The following is a 22,504-nucleotide window of genomic DNA, read 5'->3' as shown; positions in this document are numbered from 1 at the left end:
CTCAATTGTTCAACACATCAAATCCTTCTGCAATAGCAGCAAATAAAAGCAGCAACTGTAAGCTGCTTGTATTTACATACTTTACAGTTATTTCTGTATATACTGAACAAACAGCTTTACTTATTCCTACCTTTCCCTTTCACATCTTTAAGTGAGCTGCTAACCTGCCAACAGAAATTCCCTGGCTCTTCCACAGAAGTTTTGGGATTGCCTTTAGCACATGATCCCATTCCAGTAGCTGAATTGAATTTCTAGGTTATAGATGAAGCTAGCCTTTTACTCTGGATGATAGTCCACACATGAAGGAAAGAATGAATTTGAAAAATTACAGGGATTTCTATGGTATTAACACTAACACTGTAGCCAAATTTACAGAACAGAGCTTGAAGAAAAATTACCAGGCATAGAAAAATAAAAAAACCCCCACATATAATGAAAATTAAACTAAGCCCTGTCCTCCAAGGGTTAAAACATCATTTCCAAGAAAGCATAAAAAGAACTAAACGTATCCTAATAGACTGTGCAAAATTTGGTGACTAAAATGCATTATTTTCCTTGCCTTGCCTCTCACAGCTTGGATTGAAAGGACCAGAACTTTTACTCATGGTCTGCACAAATGAATGGCAGGGTATGTTGGTTCAAAAATAGTGTCCCTGCAGAGATCATATTCAAGAACATGATTGTTGTGTTCTCCCCACCTTCCAGAGTTGTCCAAAGAGATACTAATGACATCTGGCAGCCAGAACTCAAACCAGTATCAAGAAGAGGACAAAATGACTATCTAGAAAAGGGAAAAATATATATCAGCTGAAAAAATTCAAAAGCATCGTATTATCTAATGTACTCCAGACTAGTAGGGTCATCTGTAAGGCCAGGAGCACATACCCACAGAGCCCACACCTCTGCAGGAGAGAATGGAAGAGCTTCTCTTCCACATGCCACATACAAATACACATTTCTCCAACTCAAAGAAAGGGCAAATCTGAAAAAGGTCTTCTCAGTCAATGAACTCAAATAAGATAGAATTTAAATCTATCTAATTTTCTTGGGACAAGAAGTCAATAATGATGTAACACCTCCAAACTCAAACCAAAGAACGTTTTATTTCACTTAAGAATTAGAATGACCTTGTTGAAGCACAATTTAGCAACAAGAGATGTCCACATTTAACCTAGAATTTTGCAGAGTGGTCACTTCTCAGACTCCTGAGCTTTGAACCCTATGGAAAGAGGCTGCGCGTCCTTAAGTGCACAGGACCTATTGCAATACAAAATAAATGGGGCTCTTGAGGCAAATAAACACTATCAAAACCACCACCTCAGGCTTCCACAAAGCTTAGGCAGAACTGAAGATGTATCATTCTAAGCAATCTTTACAGAACATAAGAATAGTACTGAACTCTGTATGTCCTAGAGCAATGAAGAACATGCTCAGACCGTACCACACCAATACAAGTTTGAGACAGGTATTTTAAGACAGCATACAATAATACAAAAACACACGGTTATATCAAGTTAACATTCAGTAATTTTCAAATTAAAAAAAATTTATAGGTCATATATGTTCATGTCCAATAGAAAAGGCAATGAAGTGCAGTGATCAACTTCTCTCAGTCCATTTAAAAATCAAAGTCACTAATCAAGCTGAAAGGCGAAAACCTAAAATATTGCCTCCAACCAAAACCTGCCCTTCTGCTCTTGAGATTTCTCTCCCATAACACAAAATTGGTTGGAAACAGGTACCAAAGAGCCCTTCTGATTATATTAAAAGTACTATTATGCATCCTCCCTTAAATTCACCTATTGGGCTTTTTCTCCTTTTTGGTGAGCTCCTCGAAAACAATAAACATGTTCTAGTTTTCTGAAGATGTTTTTGCAGCTGATAAAACAGCACAAGGTTGCCTTGAACTAATCATCAGATAACTTATTCACGTTAAATATTTAATTTTCTCTTATATTTAGTTGAAAATGAGAGTACACATTAAAAGATATTAAACAAAACCACCTTTTATCATTAGGCAGGGATGCCCATTATTTTAATAAATCCACTGATTAAGAATTTTTTTCACTGAAGATAAGTGAAGACCTGCTGGGTATCACAAGGGTCATTGTCTTTTTTTCTGTCACTGAATGGGTCTGAATGTTACTGAATTGGTTAACAGGGTGTGACAACAGGCAATGCAAACAGAGAGGAAAGCAAACCTAGTATATTGTGACTGCAGAAACTATTTATTTATTTGCTTGTACAAGCTTGCGCTTTCATAAGTAGACTGGCGAATGCAATTCTGCAACAAAAAATTGTAATTTCTGCTGCTAATTTATCCAAGTAGATGTGAAACACTCCCAAATGTTGGTCATAAATATCACATAAATTCAGGCCAGAGACAAGAGGATGTATCTCCACATGACAAAACTTACGTGGTAGAACTAAAAGTTGAAACACTTTAAAGTCCCTTGAGAAAAGCAGGTGGCAGTAAAGTCAAGGCAGTTACCAGGACCATCACATTTTGATGCCTTCAGCTGCTGATGGAGGGACCTGCTCTCAGACAGTGAATGAGTCTCACGTGCCAGAGTGACTGAGGAGCATCTCCCAGAGAAGCAGGCAGAGCACTCTGCGACAGAGAGGCAGTGAGCAGAGCTTTCACTGATGACAGCTCTGGTATTTCCTCATTATGTCATCTCTTCCCCACCCTCCCCTCGTTTAGACCAGGACTGGCTTTCATGTGGTTCACAAAGCCTGTTCTCAGGGCCTGGAGATCTCAATCAAATACAAGTCATAAACCGACACTACTGCAGGCAGTGCAAAACCCATCCAAATGATATTCACCAAACAGGCTAAAAGGAAAGATTTTATTTTGCTAAAAAGCAGCTGACAATTTCACTTGAAAAGTATATAACTTAAAATACACCATCTTTCAAAGTACAAGAGAAACAAAGCAGCTCAGAGGAAACACCTCAGTGAGAGAGAGAAGCAATCCAGACTTTCCCAGGACCTTAGAAGATATTTTTCAGATACCTGGACTTCTACCAGCAGTGTCCTTGAAACTTACCTTGGAACACCATCTTTTACTACAGCCTCTGACTTGTGGATGTCTAATAAATCTGAAACCTGCATCTCATTCTAACTGCTAGAAGATGAAAGCAGCTTTTGAGCAATCACTTAATACAGGTAATTTATCATAATATGCTTAGGGGTACCTTGGAATGTTACCTTAATAAAGAGATGGTGTAGCACACTCAGATATATTACGGCCGTGACACAATCTGAATGTTCTTTCTTCAGACTTCTAAGCATGAGAGCATATGGAACATTTGTCTGATGAGATTTAGAGATTTATCTGAATAGCAGACATTACTTATAAGAACAAATACTGGATGAATCAAGGAGCATGTATGGGGAGTGTTTAATCTTTAGTATGCCAGCTTAAAACTATAAAAGTCAATTGATAACAAGCATCCACGCGATGCTTCATTTGGCGAGCCTGCAAAATGAGTTGGTATAGTCCAGTTCTTTCAGAAACTGCTGCTATATTTTATGTCAGTGTTGGTAAAGGGCAAAACATGATCAAAAACAAAGGTGCACAAAACTACGAGAAGGTTAAGGCAATAAAAGTATTAAAAAGTGTTACGAAGTATTATAAAAGTGTTATTAAAGTAATCTTCTGACAAAAAAAAGACCGTGAATCTTTACAAACCAATACAGTGATACTATAACTCCCTAGTCTGTGGGTGACTTTAAGGAAAACATCCTTTTTCCAAGTTTGAACACATCCTGCATCATCTTCAAGACAAACACCCTTTCCCCTGACAGCTGAAATACGTGCAACAGATGAGCACTTTTGAATTAAAGGCTGCATTTGACACTAGGAAAAATAGTAATTTCTCTTAATCTCTGTGACCTTCACCAAAGCACTGAAGACATGTGAAAGCTCTTACCTGAGGCCGCATCCTCGGGTTCCACCTGACGTAGTAGTTCACCCAGAGTTCCAAATGGTTCAGACTGGCAACAGGATACAGCACATGGTTTTCATAGTTTACATAGAAGGGATTTGTGAACTCCTCTAACTGGCTGTTTATGTAGGACCACAGAGATACAGTCTTTGTGCTCACCTCCTGATTGAAAAAAAAAAAGTTAAAATAATTAATGACATGGACTGCAAAATCTTAAACTATGATGTTAGTATCTACATATCACTAATTCTGTCTGTGAAATTTACCTTATCTGCTAGAAAATTACATGCAGTCTGAGAACACTTCTGATAGCTGATCATTAAACAGCCTTAAAAATTAAGCAAAACATCTGAACACTTGTTTTGGTCCAAGGCTAATGGAAAAAGGAGACTTAGGCATATTATTTTCATAGACACTAAGGTCTAGTTGAGCAAAAGCAACCTGTACTGCTCATAATTTACAGCAATATATACAGCTACTTAAATATGTGGTTACACACTGACCAACTAAACTAAAAAAATTAGCTTTAACAAGAATATCAGTAAAGAGATAGGGAGTTTGGAAGATCCAAAATAGCGTCTGTGAAAAATAATTATTCAATTTTCCCACTCACACTATTTGCTCCTAACAAATAATTGATATTATGCTTTAAATTGACTATCTGTACCTTTACTTGCACTTCTGAAAGTTGCATTACTCTAAATTTAATCAGCATAATAATGATTAGATCAAAGACTGGAAATCTGAACTTACATCAGATTCATCTTGCAATTTTAAACTCCTTCAGTCTTGTAAAGCATGTGTTTCTACTACCGCTGTGTCTTAAATTGCATTTCTTTATTGAGAATTGCATCTGACTATTTATTTATGAAAGAAAGCTGTCTGGAAACCCTGCATTTGCTGAGAACATGTTATTCAGCTCCATCTTGTGGTATTTACATGCAACTTTTCCCCTACAGAAGTAGTAGAGACAAACCAGAAAAAAAAAAAAAAGCAAAACTAAATATCACAAGGAATTGTAACTTGCTCTAAAAATATGAGGTAGTAAAAACAACAAAGCCAAAAGTAAGCAAAAGTGTACTTGGAATATTAACAAACTTTATTTTTTTTTCACAAACACATATTTCATTGAGTCCTAACTTCATTCATTTAGTTAATTTAAATTTCTGTAGTCCTCAACCACAAATTCCATCCAGTTATATCCCATAGTAACCTGCTAAGTCATCCATAGGCGCTCCTCTGGAAATAGTAATAGAAATGCTAATATAATTTGATAATTAGTATTATTTAAAATTTTGTATTTTGGCTAAAAACATATACAAGAGGACTTATTAAAACCCTCAACCCCCCAAACAGATGACAACTAAAGACACCTAAGTACCACCTCACATAACAGCAGGGCACTCAGTATATATTTCTCATACCATGAAATGTAATGTCTGCATTGCTTTTTAAGACTATGTGACAAAAGTATCCAAAAACACAGCTCAAGTGTTCTTAGGTCATTTTCTAAGCATTTTCATATAAAATCAGAAAACCAAGAATCTGCATTATACAAATTATTTACCTCTTTTAATCTCTCTTTTTCACAGTTGCATAGGAAAGTCCCAAAGAGACAGCTGTAAAGGTGATCCAGAATGGTGATCAGAAATAGCTCGTTGAATTCAAAGGCTGCAGGAAACTGATATTAAAAAAAAATTGTAAAATTACTTTGAATTTTGTTTTAAGCAGAGTAGAAAGGAAGAAAGTCAGACATAGAAAATAACCAAATAATTCAGGTAAGATTTTTTTTCCTATTTAGGGATTATTTTCAGGAAAACTCAGCAATTTCAGTAACTCCCACTTCAATAATGCATTTCACCTACGTACTTCTTTACCAATACTTCTCAGAGCTATACTTTGCATTCATTATCCAAGTATACCAGAATACAAACATTAGCTGATGTGAAACTGGTGATACAAAGCAATCCATTTTAAGAAGCTCTAACAGTATTTTGCTCTACCCTGAACCCTCTTAAACATACGCTTTATATCTTATTACGGGACAAGAAAACATTTGGGGGGAAAAAAAAAGAAAAAATAAGATAATGGCATTTAAGAGTTTTATTTCCTATTTCAACATGCAAGGAATTGAATAATAAAGACTACTGCATATACATTGTGCTTAACATATATAAAAATTTTTTCTTTCACTTTCTACTCAACGAAGTTACTTTTCTCCATTACACCCCCTGAGTTTACCACCAGCTATATACAATAAGCCTTTAATCCCTCTTCTTCTGTATGGGAAAGTCAATCCTGTACATCTGAAATGAAAGAACTGTTATTCCCCTGAGGTCCCATTAGGTATTTTGTTCACAAGCAGAGGTTACCTGATATATTCTAAGAAAATCAGTCAGAAATCTGAAAATGTTTCTCCTAATCTGTAGTGCTCTAAAAATCCATAAAGGAAGAAATTACTGCAAACTCCAAGGGCTGCTGCCCATTCAGATGGAAAAAGTCCTTCTTCAGTCAAATACCACAGTAGAACTACATATGGCAACTGCTTGATGTGTCAAAATAACTTTGTGTTCAGTAAGACAAGGGTAGCAAATACAGACATGGAATGATAGACATTTAGAAGAATAAAAAATTGAGAAGACTTAAGGAAGCATTTCTCTCATTAACAATAAAGAGTATGTTATAAGAGAATAATATTCAGGACAAATGAAACAAACTTTGTGCGCTGCCTCTGAAAGCATACATATTCACAGAAGTCTAAACTGCAAAGTTTTAGATTTATAAGGCAGAATTTCCTGTTATGTGGAGAAATCTTAAGTGAGTATTTCACATATGTAGAAGGCGGAGGACTGGTTTCTGCTTTGTGCCACTAAAGAACACTGAATACTTTGGCGTATTCAAGAGCTACTTAAAATAAAGATGACTCCTACAGTTAGGAGGAGTAACACAGCAATTGGGACTGTGGGTGAACTAGCTGATCCAGAAATTCCTCTTCAGTGTCAGCTGTGATTTATGAAGGGCAAATGCTTATTCATGTTGAAAGTAAAGAGCTGAATAACACACAATGGGTGTGCTTGTATTAAATCCAGAAAGATCTAAGTTTTAAACAATGTTCTATAAAAAGAATATTGAGCTAAGTCAAACATTGTAAAAACATTCTCTTTCCAAGACTTCTCAAGCTAATATATACCAACTTTTGACTGAAAATTTTGAGTAAGGAGATTATCAGCATCATGAAACAGAAAATGAATGGGAACCTTCTTATTACTCTGCTACAGACTGTGCACTGTTCACCAGCACAGTGTGCTCACACTGGGGCTTCTCTCACAAATCAAGGGTTGTTTTCAACCTTCTCACCATTTCTTTTCATAAGGCATAGAGGAAATTAAGATTATCAAAATCTCTTTTTCGGTCATGTTCATAAGTTAGTACTTTTGAACTTCCTTCTCTCTAGGAAATCATGCCAAAACTTAATTACAAAACAATGATGTTAAAAACACAAATATTACTTTAAGGAAGTATGAACAGAACTTGACAAGCAGGTATGCTGAACCAAGTCAGGAGAAAATTCAGTGGGTCTCTGACCTCAGCCTGCTGTGTCCAGCTCAAAGCAGCAACCAGATACAGAGAGCAAAAATAATTTGCAAAGCATCAAAATGATATTTGGAAAAAACTTTGAAGACAAAGCATCTCCTAAAGAGACTCTCTTTAACTGAAAGCATTTAATGAGCCTTGTCACATCAGGGTTGTGTGTTGTGACAGGTCCATACTAATCAGAAGGATGCTGACATGGCCACTATTCTAATCTAGTGAAGCATATTCAAAATTCCATACATCAGTGGTTGCACTCCAACTAGTTTATTAATAAGTGATAGCACTTCATTGAAACCCTGTCTTTGGATACAACAGTTGTACTGTTGGAGCTGATGTATCAAGACTGTAAAGCTTCTATTATTGCTGCTGAAAAATCACTGACCTAAAAACGCCTTCCTCTGTAGTTCCCAGCCTATTAGCGTCTGCTTGAAGATTCAGGTGGAAAAATTCCCCAAATGAAAATTTACTTCTTGTCAAATCCACTAATTGTGAGAAAACACATGGGTCATTAAAATCTCCCACTTGTTGCTGCTGGAGTTGTTGGGGTTTTTTTAAAGCAGCATTTAAAAAAAGAAATTATCTTGTTTAAGTCTGATGATGACAAGTGGCATGTGATTCAGACACATGCAAAATACACTTGCTTTTTAATCAATGAACTCGTTCTGTACTACAGTAACATTTAACATTGAAACACTTGGCACAAACAACTGTGCAATGGACAATAATGGTTTACTGAACCCTAGACAGAGGAACAGTGCACTGCTGAATGCAGTGAAAAATGCACCTCCAGCAACAGCTGACACCAAGTAACAAACAGGATGAAACTTTCAGCTGACTTTAAACAGACCTTCCTCCTGTGAGGGTTCTGTGCATGAAAGGTAGGAAGTTAAACTGCAGTGCTACATGCAAATTTTACAGTTCTGTTTCATTTTCACCAGGCATCAGTATTTCATCAGCTCACATGTGGTCTTTCCAATTTGACATCTGCTACTCAGTATCACCCGAATTTACTAAAAGAGGAGGGAAATCAGTTCACCATAAGTTTTTTATTAAAATCTGATGTCAATGTACTTCTCTCAAGTTCTCTGTTATTATATTTGTGTGTCATGAAGACCATAAACCCAAGGGAAAATATTAGGCTGTCAAGGACTAAATTTCATTGCCTGAAGCTACCTGGAAATTTGTATCTTAGTGGGAAGTTAGAGATTCTCTCACTGTTTTAAGGTGACTATTTTAAGAATATAACTCTTAAGACCCCAAAAGAGCCTATTTGCTTGCTTTTAGCCCATGTCCAAACCAGAGCCCTTACACCCTCCTGAGGTCATTAACACTTATTTGAGCTTTGGAACGTTTCACATATGTTTATCATGAACTGTAAGGCACAGAACTATCAGTGTTTTATGAGCAAGTGATCTGCGCAACGGTAAAAGGGAATCCTGTTTTTCAAAGGTCTGTGTCAATATAATCACAGTCTCCACATCCATTCTCTAAGTGTTCAAGTCAACTGAAAAATAGAAATAAGTGGGCAAGAACTGTTCAAGAACAACTTTTTCTATTTTTTTTCCTGTGCAACATTAATGATTTTTCAATATCAGTGCTGTTCACGAATTTCAGAACAATTTCTGGATCCAGGTTTTGAACAGATGTGGTATTGGCAAAATGTTTCATAGATTCCCCCTCTGCCCTCATCCCTTTCTGTTTTTTAAACTAGAGGGAACTAAACTGTTTATAGCAAGAAATAGGAGGCAGCAAGGGAGATCACAAAAATAGAAGAGGCTGCTCTCAGTTAAGGATCTCCCCAGAGGTCTTTTGTTCCTACCAGGTGTTTAGAACTGCTCCTCTTTGCTATTGTTATTAGCTTTCCTCTGAAAGAGGGACAGATTTTTTCATTTATTTTCTCCAGCCATACTAAATAGCATGTTAATGTTGAAATATAGATACACAGAAAGAGAAAGTCTACAAGACCCCCTGGACAAGGGCCCAGTACAACAGCAGGGAACTTTCATAAAGCACCAAAGATGACTGTTTTGAATACAAGTTTTGGCAACTATGATGTAAGTTTTTAAGAACCATGCTCAGAACAAGGTAAGAGATCTGGGAGTGCTAGGATCATATGGAACCAGACTGTTACCCTCCTCCCTTCAAAACAAATCACATACTAGACAGACTTCAGTTTAACAGCTTTTACCATAAAAGCACAGATCAAGGAGGAAAAAAAAGCAAAGAAGAAAAAAGAAAAGAGAGAGGGGAAGGAACAAAAAAAAAAAAGGAGTCAAGCACCAAGAACTGCTAAATCACTTGGAAATAAAGCCTTCATGTGGACAACCTATTTCAATTACCCCATTAAAGAATTGCAATATAAAAGCTCAGAAAAACCTTGAGGTTTTGCTCATGGAGGCACAAATAAGGAAAATGAAGACTAACTCCATTCAATAATTTAACATTTCAGAACAAAAATGAGAAGATGAATATTTTGGTATCTTATGGATCACTAATTTCAAAGATCTCCCCTGAGCTAGAGCTAAGAGCAGTGATGGAAGTAAGAAAACTTATCAGAGAATAGGCTTGTTTGGTATAAATGCTGTCCTTTATACATAAAGATAAAAATGTTAACATCTGAGACATATATAAAAGAACTTTCTACTAACCTCAGTTCACAATCAGCCCAGATTTTTGCTGTTTCTTAAGGACAATATAAATCCACATGAACATCTACTCCACCAGTGAACATGCAACACAAATCATTTATCTCATCAATAACTCTTATTTATGAAAACAGCAAACCCTTTGTAAGCCTATTTTAAACAGAAAAAAACTGCAGGTATTTTGGTTTCAAGACAAAATCTCTAGCTCCTTGTACCTCACTTTGAGTCGAAATTTCTCTCTGTGTGCACAGTGCAGCCACAGAGCAACCAACTTCAGGTAAACAAGCTACTGCTCTGTAAAGGAATGTGTTCTCCTACACAAATTATGTTTCCAAGACAAAGACTGATACCTCATAGAAATACACTCTTCAGCATCTTACCTGCTTTGTCATTTGCCAAACACAGTCAATGAACTGAAGGAAAATGGGAGATCTGTCAGCATCCGCATGATCATCATCTCCATGTCCCACTCGCTGGAAGTCAGAGCACACTGCATTTCAGTCTGGTGTGTCTGCAGTACCATCCCAACCCTGCGAAGCTCAGGAACTCTTACATATGTTCCAGTAGTGAACAAGACAAGCAAGTCTTCCATAATGTTAACTTGCACTTTTCAACTACTAAAAATGCATCTCAATATTCACTTATGGACATGCCTTCACTTTTGAGCAGAGCTGGAAAGCTCTTCCAGTTGTTTCCCCATCTTCTACTGCACAGCCACTAATTTCTACCAGTGAGTGAAACCGGTAGGAATTTATTTAAGACTGAACTGAAAAAATGGTTATTCCATCTCCACCTGTCATAACTACATGCCATTTCTACTAAACCATCTTAAGAGTCAGAGCCCACAGAATGTCATAACAATTTATTCTAATTCCCCATTAGCCCATGTGTTAAATAAACACTTCAACCTTAAATCAGAGTAATAATTCCAACCATTTTACACTTTAGTACCTTAATTGTTTTTCTTGGTTCTCCATTCATAAGCTCCATAACATAAGTTACAATCCCTCATTCTCATAAAAAAGCCACATGACTTTTTCTCTCCACTGCATTCAAACCACTTCATTTTTATTTACTTTATATTATATGCCACATAGAGGTTTCCTGTTAAAAATGAACAGGTCACAATTCTCTGACACACTCAGACCATTAAAAGCACACCAGAGACAATAACTAAAATGCAGCAGAGTACTGTGAGAAAATGTCTTATTCAAAGTAAAAGCCCTGAAGGTGACAAACTGCACACTAAATTTTCCAGCTTACCATTGCAAATCGATGTCCAAAACTTATCCATTCTTTCTCTACAAGAACTTCAAAGCCCTTGATGGTTCTGTAATAGCTGTCCAGCATAAGCATGGCCAGTGCAGTGAGCTGTGCAGTTCGATCCCAGCCATCACTGCAGTGCACCACTACAGAGGTTTTACCAGATTCAATTTTATCTGCAATTCGTACTGCTCCAGCAAGAAGCATCTTAAACAAAAATGAAGAAACAAAGAGTATTAAATACTATCCAAAACTCTACCAAAAAAAAAGTTATAGTTTTATACTCTTAAAGTCATTACGTTCGAAAATTTCAGATTAATTACATAATCATCCTGATGAGAATGCTTTAAATGAGAGGTTTCCAAATGGTGGTCTGTATATTCCTAGAGGTACAAAAACTGCGTGCACTCTGTTGTCCAGGACGGAGTTCTTACCAGCTCTCCATTATCAGCAGCACATAACAAATGAACCTGGGAATCCCTTCTCTAAATTAACTGATATTCTGATGTATTATGATGAAAAGACACAAATACTGTAATCTATTCCAAAGGCCGAAAGTTTGAGGTTTTCAAAGCTCATTTCACATTAATCAATCACTCTTTCTTGCTCCATTTTCAGTTCAACTGAAACTATCGAGTTCAGAGAAAGGGACAAATCATCCAGCTAATCTATATCAAAACACAACCCAAACAAACCCAGAAACCCCTGGCTGGGAGCCTGTTCTGATTTGTTGGTGCATGAAATATACACTGCATTCAGCTTCTGAGCTGACCATTAATAGCCTGGATTTGGGAGCAATGCAGGAGAGGACAGGACAGAGATGGCACAAGACTGAGATCACCTGTGTGAACTTGATACTCTTGTCCCCACTCAAAACCACACCTATTTTGTTCCCTGATGCCACCCTCTAGCTTTTTAGAAACTTAAATAAACTCTCTCCTGTGAAGACTTGTCTCTAACATGACCTCTCATGGCACTGAAAAATATGTGGGGGAAAAAAACAACCACTAGAAATGGGACCACAGAAGAATTCCTATTCTGCATTCCAACATCAGAAAATGTAATCTTGCAAAATATTTGCACTTTTCACTTCCCAGGCATGTAAAAACATCTTCTGGGAAGTAGGAAAGCGAGCATCTGCTGGAGAAGCTGTGCACAAGACCAGTCTTCAAACCTCTTCCAAGAACCATGTTTTAGAGACAATTTCCATTGATTCTATCTTTCATTGAGCATATCTTTTATGGTAGAATTGAAGGATGCCAGGGTGGAAATATCAAGAAATAATACAAAAGTGCCTATGAGAGAGCCGAGTTCGTGGTCTGAACTAGTTAATTGCCAATTATTTCAGTTAGAAATCTCTACTGCACTAAATAGAAAAACAGTTTGGTCTTCAATAAAAGCAGAAAACGAATTTATTTATTATTTAACATACAGGTACGCAATAGCTTGCTTTAAAGAGAACACAGATGCCTCTGAAGGAAAACGGCTGAGAATAACAGAACAGGTACAGGAAATGAGCAGAGAATGGGAGACAGGAAATACATTTACTATTAATTCAGCAAGTATCTGTGAAGTATGTGAAGCACTTTATTCCACTTTGGACAACAGCCTTTAGAAAACAGCTTCCTCTACAAATTTATTACTCTTTACAGATGTTTCAAAACTTAGGAACCATCGCAGCATTTCAGTTAGGGCTCTTCATGAGTAACTGGCTTTGGATTGGCTTAGAAAACAAGAACTGAAAAACAGTTAATAGTGCAAGTTCTACCCTCAGACTGAAGATATCCTGGGTGTGCAATAAGCACCAAGTGACCCACGTTGCTACTCCTGCCTTCACACACAGAGAGTTACTGGTGCCTTCACAGACACTCCTGGACCATCTCTGAAGCACTGTGGGTGCCAGGGGTTGGAAGGTGAGTTTCCAGTAATGCATTGCATTAAACTGGGACACAGCCACACTGGTCTGAGCCCAGAAATCAGCAGATGTGTTAAGAGTAAAGCTGTAGATTGTTAATGCTATTACAAGCCAAGTCAAAAGGCAAGGAATTCTTGGAAAAAATCTCAGAAAGTTACTATCAACACAGTAACACAATAATGGCAGCTTTTAAGAAATCAGCCTGCAGTTTCTGCTGTCAGTACCATTAATGTGAAGCAGCATGTAAGGGACAGATTAATGAATAATGTCACACGTGTCAACTCTTTAAAATAATTTAAATGAAATTTCCAGTTGCTGTGCTATTGTTGCCTGTCTGACAGTGGTATCAAAGTTCACTCCTGACACTGCCTAATCCAGTAACCTCACCAGAGTCAGCAGCAATGAAAGGTGACCATGGGCACACAATAGACTACTGTATTTAATGCCAGGGCGGTAAGAAAAGTTTCCAGATACTCAGATTCCCAAAGCTGTTTCAAATAGTTCAAATTCAAGAAAAGAAGAAAATTAAACTGTTCCCAAAATATCATTAAATATGACTCTTAATTTCATGTTTGCTCCCTCTACTGGCTCTGCTGCAGTTGTCAGCTGGCACTGCTGAACAGACAGCCAAACTAATCAACGACCCCAAACATGTTTTGCATGACATTTGAGCCAGCTGCTAATAAAACAAATTACACTCCATCCACATTAATCATAAACAGCAGATTGAATGTGGTAATGAAATAATCTACTCTAAAATCATTTCAAAGGTTAGTGAAACTGACTGTAAAACTGAGTGTGGTAGTGACTTATTTTAATATTATATAATTATATTATTATATTATATTTATTATATTATAAATAGGGCAGATGATAACCTGATAGATCACTGACTACAAACAGCCCATGAAAATGTAGGTGCCCATCACAAGAACAGTAACATTGCACTGAAGGAGGGAAGGATGAGAAGGACTGCAGCATTCACAGTCAAGCCCTTTTGGCAGTGGCTCAAATATAATCTGAAGTTCCCAGGGCATTCTTCCAAACAAGAGGGATAACCCTGGACAGCTCACTAACATTCCTTCCCAAGAAAATAAAACAGTGTCCAGCAGTAAATACGATACTGTGCTATTGGGAATTAACTCACTGTCTGCCAGTACCTAAAACTGGACATACAAAGTTATTATGGAATGTTTAAAATGCTGCGTTCTAAGTGACTATTTAAAAATAAAACTTTTTCACAAGATTATCCTGATTAAAGCAACATGCTTGAGTTTCAACATTTTTTTGGCAATATTTTCTGAAGTGCAAGTTAAAAATATGGTTTAAAAAAGTAATTGATTTTTCACATCAAAAACATTTTACCCTTATATATTCCAGCCAATGTGTGGAGTCCACGTTTGACAGCCACCGAGTCTCATCAATAGTAGGATAAACTATTTCTTTAAGTTTCCGCAGGGATTCTCTCATTACATGTATATTGTGAATCTCCAGAAAGACCAGCTCTGCATTTGGGTAGGCACTTTCACTTTCATATCCTCCACCTTTAGCCTGTCATTCAAAAGGTAAAAAACAGACAATGAGAAGAACACGTACAGGATTTCAGGGACAGAGAGAGTTATTTTGCTCAAGTTTCAGCATTTTCTGAGAACGGATTATTTTAGCCCTAATAAAAACATATTTTTGGCTTTTGTTTTTCTAAAAAAACTAGAGGGTGTTTTTTTAGGTGAAAGAAATTCTAATTGAACAGGCTACATTTGATAATCCATCCATACACCTTCCCCTTATTACTGATGAAAGCTTTGATCTTCTGTGAGCTTTACTGCATGATTTCTCAGCTGTATCTTCATGCTGCCTTTGATTCCTGCCAGCCTTTCCAAAATGCTACAAGCAACTTACCTTCCTTCCCCTGCCCTCTTTAGGGACCCTTTCTTATCTCTTTTCAACATCAGGTTCTCCATATCCTGGTATCTGGCTCAAGCTTCAGCCTTGTAATAAGGCTGATGAACTAATGCTAGTTATGATACCAACCTACCTTGTTTGTATCTGCAACACTATTCTGCCTGGCATCAAAGATGATAAGTTTATGTGACTGAGCATTGGCATCCATTATTGTCTGCAAATATTTTTCATCTTCTTTGCAACGCTTATCATTTGGGCCAACTGATGGCTGGCTGCATCGTGTTATTGTTGCTTGGCTCTCAGGATGAATCCAGGATAACACCTGGAATAAGAGAATACTATTTAATTTACTATACTACTATAAAAGCAGCAGGCCAGAGAACAACTAGACAATCACATGCCTATTTGGCATTATTTCCTGGCAAATCAACAAATGCAAGTTTAAGGACAGGCCAATGCAAAAGCATACTGACAGCACACTAGCACTGACTGCTCATCCCAAATCTGAGGCTGGAGTACAGAGTGATTCTAAACATCTCAGCTTTTATTTCTAATAGCAACTTAGCCTGTATCTTTCAAATTGGAAAAAAAAGGGCAGTGGAAGAAGAAAAACTGCTTCCATGTGGAAGGCTATGGACCTGTACACTACCTTGCTAAGCATGATAACCAACACCATCTACCATATTTACAGGGGTTCTAATGCTACCTTGTCTAATCTCAAGCAAAGCACTGTGGCTATGACACATTCTACTCCAAATCAAGCTAATACATGCCAGAGCATCAGACACCACTGTGGCCTAGAAGTGCTAACTCTAAACAAAAAACTTACTACATGACACAATAATTGTGCAATTAAACTCACACTTGAGCTGCTCTCTTCAGTTCTAAACCCTTTGAGCCTAATTCTTCTTTCTTTGCCCCCCACCCCATCTCAGGAAGGAAGCCATCCCACTGTTATTTAAAAAATAAAGCCTAAAACAACACTAATAATTTCTTGTAAGCTACAAATTTTGGAAGCACTTATATCCTCTTGTACAAGCTTCACTTACAGGAACTCTCCCTTTTGCTCTAAATGCTGCCACTTTTGAGAGGTCATCGTCCTTTACACTGGTTGGCACAACAAGAACAGCAGGGTACGTATCACAAAGCTCATAGGTGCTGTTAATTTTTGATATTTTCCAGCTCTCATTGGGCAAGCCCTGTATGAAAGTAAAAACAGTTTAGCATTTTCAAGGTTAGACCTTTACATATCTGAGTTTTGGGCAATGAAAAATTTTATGTTCTGCATCCTTTTTAAAAAAAGGCATGCCCACGTTTTCTTTTAAATAAGTTAAAAACTTAGGTATTCATGCTGAATCATAAACCAATGGAAGTCTTTCCTACTAAACTGATATGGAAAATAACCATATGGAAAATGTAGATTTAAAATTACAAACAACAGTCAGTCTTCTGTTTAATGCTGCTTATTCAAATTCAATTTTTTATAAAGCCTGTATTTTGTAGAAACAGCACTTGAAAAATGTGGATTTCAGAACCATGTTAAGTTAGACCAATTTGCTCAAGTACTCAGCACCTGTACCTCCATCAACTTTAGCAGGTGCTCAACGCACTCAAACTCAGGCCACTTGCATTTTATTACCCAAACATGAGATATAGGCAGTTAGTCCATGTAGCAAGAGCTGAAAATGATGAGTTTTCTGTAACATTTTTTCCTTGTTTAAATGGCTCTGGGAGAGATGGAGGAAAAAAAACCACACCAAGTACTTCTATAACTTACCTGCCTCTTATATTCTGCCATTGGATCATACACTTTCCAGCCATTAACTGCAAACTTTTCTTTATAGCTGAATGCAAAAAGAGGCTAAAGACAACAAAACAAAATCATAAATTACTGCCTGACAGGTTGTATGCACAACAAGCTCCAAACAGTGAACACTCCAGTATTTCAAATCTAACACTTATAAAACTCTTGGAACAGCAGACATAACACCGTCAGTCAAGACTGGAAAACACTGAGCTAGAAAGAGGATTAAAAATAGTTTTCTCCATTAAGTATGAGTTTAAAATTAACAAAACCAAGACAGGAAACAGAAAGTTCAAGTTACTTGCCTCTGATCATGCAACACATCAATGGCAATGCCAAGATGAGAAAATTGGTTTCCTACTCCTGACCAGTTCCTTACCCACCCAGGCAAATGGAAACAGAATTCTGCAGCTAACTAATAACAAGATTAATTGTACCTATTTGTTGTACTAGACAGAACTTCTATATTAAATTACCTACTGCAGAAAATAAGAGTCAATACATACATATTTTTAATCAGCAACATTAGGCAAATCTAGATCTCAAAGGTTATTTATAAATTAACTTCAATAGCAGGACACAGCAGTGTTTGATGAATTAATACAAAAAGCACACAGGGTCAGAATGGCCTGCCTGCTCTGCAACAGATTTTATGAATCAACACTTCAAAGTTTGTTATAAAGCCCTCGTATTTCCTCCCCTACACTTTCCCAAAAGAGGAGAGCCAGTGACAGCCTCCTCTCCATCTTAAGACTTACCAGTCCATTAGAAACAGGAAATGCACGTGTTACAAGGTTTTCAAAGATCTCCAATCTGTTCTGCTCTTCCTGTTTATAGGCCAGCCGCAAATTTCTCATATCCTGTCAAAAAAAAGTTACAGTTTTACTCTATGATAAATTAAAAAAAAAGAAAAAGCAAATATAAGACATTTGAAGGAAGGCATATATGGAACACAAAGTCACTGACATCATCTAACCCCCAAGAGAACAGAGTTTTGTAAGCATTCATATGAGATAACTAGGAGTGCCATTAGAGATGCTTGATATAAAAATAGCCACTTTTTCTTTGAATTCACCCTTGAGACAAAATGCAGAAGTGTTTAAGACTGCAAGTATCATAGAGGAATTGAAATAAATGAAGCACAATTCAAATACAGGGAACTGATCAGACAGAAAAACAGCACATGGGCTGGCAGATTCCTCTTACAGAAAAATGAAATGAAAATATTTTAATATTAAAAAATCTCTACCATGCCTTACCTTGCAAACTATTTCTATACCACATGAATTGTCTCCATGGCTCTGTACTCCAATTTTTTCAACCCTACTTATAACTCCAAGGGGAACATCAACAACAAAAGGTGGATCCTGAAATTTGTATATAAAACAAATTAATTTTATTACATTAGAAGAAATACAAATTAATATTATTCATATGTGTTTCATTAGAGCCAACAATAATTCCTGTTTAGTAGACTGCTGTGAAACATCACACTTCACTGAATTTGTCACTTTTTGAAATCTACTTCAGCAACATTCCTACCTGAAACAACAGGCAGATGGATAGTGAAGTCTTACCCTCTCAACACTTTTGATAAACATTCTGAAGTCCGTCACTGTGAGCGTACCACTGACTGCTCCCATAAATGGACAGATATACATAACATCCTTAGCTGGAAAACAGATCAATTAAAGCTTTGTTTTACTATTATAGACATTTACTCCATAACAATCTATTTTCATTTGAAACTCACAAGATTTTGATGCTTGACCTCTTTAGGAAAGCTTATTCTTGCGGAGTTGTCTTTATCTCAGCAATGAAAGCAACCAAATTCCTTAGCCCCACTGCTGCTCAGCAGCTCCTCAGCACCTGGGGCAGGGCTGCAGCAAGGGCAGGCAGGTCCCCAACACCCTGCAGGTACCCCCAGCTGCAGGCAGCTCTGGTCCCTGCCCTGAGGTGCAGAGCACCCACACTCACCCGAAAGACAGAGCATCCAAAGGGACAATTACTGATCCACATGCACCCAACCTCCAAGTAATTCAGTTCTATGCCCACATATTCATTTTCACTTCTATTTGTGGGTATTCTTTCCTAGTGAAGTACTGCACTGCTAACATAGAGCTCACTGTCACAAGCCAAAGCAAAATAAATCCCTCTAAGAACTGGAAACTAAGTTTACTGCAACCTCATGTTTTTTGCTATTACAATTTTGAAGCTATGACGCATTCTTGGCACCCCCAAGCAGAAGTACAATACCTACACCTCTATGGAACAAAAAATCCTTAGGAAAAAAAGAAATTATCTATATGGAGCAAGTCATCCTCTGGATCTGGTTTCTCCTGCCAACACTTGGATTTAAAAGACAAAGAAAAGAAATCCACATCTAATCAGTTAATCTAAAGTGGCATTAAATTAAATAACAAAAGTCAAAAGGAAATAATATTATGTTTTTAAATAAACTAGCAATTTAATAGTATTCAATGCAGCACTCAGTAGTACACTTACCGATAACTTTGATTGATTCTCCAGGAAAAAGTGGAGCCTCTTCCATCTGTGCTAGTTTGTTTCCATCCCGCAGTGCCTGGCAGAAATCCAAAATCGTGAGTAAATCTCAGTCTCCATCTGTACCACATCGATATATTTTGATGCAAAGTGCTTTTACTACCAGATTACTGAAACACAAGAAGTGTGTCCTTTTTTAAATCACACAACTGTACTAACAGTACCACAGTAAAAGAAAGGAACAAAAAACAACCAAACACAAATTTTTGTATTAAAATGTAACACAGACATACACATTAGTAACATATTAGTAACAAAGCATTTATGCAACAATTAGTTACACATGCTAGCTACATATAGCATACAAAAATATGAACAATAAGATCAGCCCAAATTAGTAATTAACAATTTGTTAGTGTTTTGCTGAATGCAGGTATTATTTGGGGTATTTTATCTATTTGAGAACATTTTCAAGCTCTTATTATTTTTTTAAATTCTAATGCTGCTTATTTAATATTTGATTATTTTCATCTGAGAAAATTATATGGCAGAAACTTTATTTAACATTTTAACTTCGTGGTTTTGATAGCAAGAAGCACCCCACAATGCTTTATTTCAATCAATACCTTACTGAGAGTGCCACAGGTTATGTAATAGGTTCACTATAGGAATTTTGGATCCAGAAGGTCGGATTAAGAATGAAGTAACAACAAAATACAGAAGAACTATTAGCAATTTCAAAATACTGGTTAGTTTCATAACTTTTCATTGAGGTAAACGGCTTCATTGCTGAATGATACATGATGGATTCTTTGGGTCCTTTGCTGGCAGCTAAGATTTACAATGTACTGAAGATTGTAATACAGCATAAAACAGTTTGTGGGTCTGTTAAGGACCACGAGTGAAAGTGATCTCAGGTCAAAATGATGAGATATTAGGGTTTCAATTTTTTACATCCTGAATAAATATAATGGGATAACTTGTTACAGCAAACAAGGAACCTTCCCCTTGTATTGCAGCTCTGACCCACATATACGTAATTGGGAGGATCTGTCTGCTTCCAAACAGACTACCACAAGCGCTCACTAACAAATAATTTCTAAAAATATTTCAGCTGATCTCTGGCTTCAGATTTCCTTGAAAACTATTGAAATTTTACATGCAGCACCCAATCACAAAAAACAATGTGTAGAGAAATAGCCAGTGCTTACAAACTGAGGATGGATGTGCTCTGTTACACGGGGCTTATGTTCAGCATTACATTTTAGACTACGTGACCTTACAAGAAAAGTCTGCCTATCACATAACCAGTTACACACTAAATGCTTTCTAGGGCTTCTCTTGAATAAGAAATGTAAGATTTGTATGCACTGTATGAGTACTAATATATAGTACCTTGCTACACAGTTAATGAATGAAAGATGAGTAAAACTTGCCACCTGATCAGGTTCTGCTTCAGAATGATAGCCATTGTGTCCATCCTGAATCTCCTGCTTTGCATGAGGCAGCAGTAGAGCAAGAGAGAAGTAACAGCAAAAAAAATGCAAACAACAGGTGAAAGGACAGAATCTTCTCAGTTTTTGTTTCCCTTTTAAAAAATTTCCTTAAAAAGACAGCATATACTTCGACTCCAGTTTAGCCTTCCAAAATCTTCCACTCCTGGCACACACTACTTTCCACAGAAAGGAATCCAAGCTATTAGCACCATCCTTTGAATGTTATTTGGCACAACACAAAATGAAAAATTTACTCCCTTTTTCACAAAAGAATCAGTGCTCTGTAGATAAGAACATAAAAGTATGTACTGTCTTTTTAAGACAAATAACCTTACAGTGAAGAAAATTAATTTCAAAAACACCACATGCTTATCACTAGAAGAAATTGAGTACAGCTCGCAAAGGCAGCATTATGGGAAAACTCATGCAATCTTTCACAGAAAAAACCAGGTCGACACCAAATAGAAGTATCTAGAGGCTTTAAAAATGCTTTACTGTGTAAAACATGTTGTAACTGAACTCTCAACTTTATAGTTTAACGTATCTTTCCAGCAACTTCTATGTTGTGGCTTGAAACTCAGCCAGTAACTTCACAGAACCTAAAATCACTACTCACAGCAAAATAGGCAAACAATTCACATTTTCACATTAACTGATTTTTGCATCAATTGGCAGCAAATCCTGAACATTAATTAAACTTCTTTAATAAACATAAGGTCCTTATGCACACCAGAAAGAAGCACAAATGTCATCAGGTCAGCTGAAGGAATTGTTTTAGAATGTTCAGCCAAAAATGTTCTTCCGTCTTCACTCTTTAACAACTGGAGAGAAGTTGTGCTCATGACAGTCCATCACTCCCAGTTTAAATGCAAAGAACTTCTCACTTGGTCAGACTGTAAAATCAGCCTCAATCTAAATTTACAAATGTTTGTTAAAAGTCAATTTCTCTTTTTACAGGATTTCTACAGAACCCTCAAGAAACAACTTAGAAGAAGGACTTCAGATAATTTGAACTTTACATGAGTTAAAAAAATTGTAAGCACTTAAAAAAACCTTTCAAGTTATAAAGGACTACTAACATTTAGGTATGGCTAGAATTCTCTTATACAGAAATAACTTAAATTTCAGATCATAATTATGTTGTTTCTGAAATCAAAGAAAAATAGACATTGTGATCTCTAGAAGAAAACCAGCAGGACAATGAGCATATACACCAAAGAATTTTAAATACATGAAAGACAAAGAAGCAGAGCAGACCATTCAAATATCAAAGCCTTTACACAGAACTGGGAAAAACTGAACAAAACCAGTTTTTGTTACTCAACTCAGACCAATTATTTGAAGCGTTAGCTATTTAAAAGAAAAAAAAAAGATCAACTTGTGGGTTTGGATGATTGGACTAAACACATCATTTTAAAATATGTAAACAATGG

General features: G+C 36.8%; 1 protein-coding gene across 5 annotated transcripts in view; it reads right to left on the bottom strand.

Moving 5' to 3' along the window:
- MTMR1 (myotubularin related protein 1) overlaps positions 1 to 22,504 on the bottom strand; it is a 54,857-nt gene that overhangs the window by 20,371 nt on the left and 11,982 nt on the right. For 4 of the 5 annotated variants that reach the window (XR_014226752.1, XR_014226753.1, XR_014226754.1 and 1 more), the window contains 12 exons: positions 19,579 to 19,654; positions 18,651 to 18,745; positions 18,333 to 18,440; positions 17,832 to 17,933; positions 17,047 to 17,130; positions 16,319 to 16,468; positions 15,403 to 15,591; positions 14,733 to 14,918; positions 11,453 to 11,659; positions 10,570 to 10,662; positions 5,518 to 5,631; positions 3,936 to 4,112 (listed from right to left, as the gene is read on the bottom strand). Coding sequence is in view for 2 of the 5 variants with exons in the window: in XM_082289278.1 (XP_082145404.1) it covers positions 3,936 to 4,112; positions 5,518 to 5,631; positions 10,570 to 10,662; positions 11,453 to 11,659; positions 14,733 to 14,918; positions 15,403 to 15,591; positions 16,319 to 16,468; positions 17,047 to 17,130; positions 17,832 to 17,933; positions 18,333 to 18,440; positions 18,651 to 18,745; positions 19,579 to 19,654 (1,581 nt within the window). In the remaining 3 variants the exon portion in view is untranslated. Of the gene's footprint in view, positions 1 to 3,935; positions 4,113 to 4,842; positions 4,904 to 5,517; positions 5,632 to 10,569; positions 10,663 to 11,452; positions 11,660 to 14,732; positions 14,919 to 15,402; positions 15,592 to 16,318; positions 16,469 to 17,046; positions 17,131 to 17,831; positions 17,934 to 18,332; positions 18,441 to 18,650; positions 18,746 to 19,578; positions 19,655 to 22,504 lie in introns of those variants that run through there. The other variant, XM_082289279.1, reaches the window with a different exon arrangement.

Source organism: Coloeus monedula (genome assembly GCF_965178545.1).
Source record: "Coloeus monedula genome assembly, chromosome: 12".
Lineage (NCBI taxonomy): Eukaryota > Metazoa > Chordata > Aves > Passeriformes > Corvidae > Coloeus > Coloeus monedula.
Note: the sequence above shows the minus strand (reverse complement) of the source record. Positions and strands in the feature narration are given on the sequence as shown.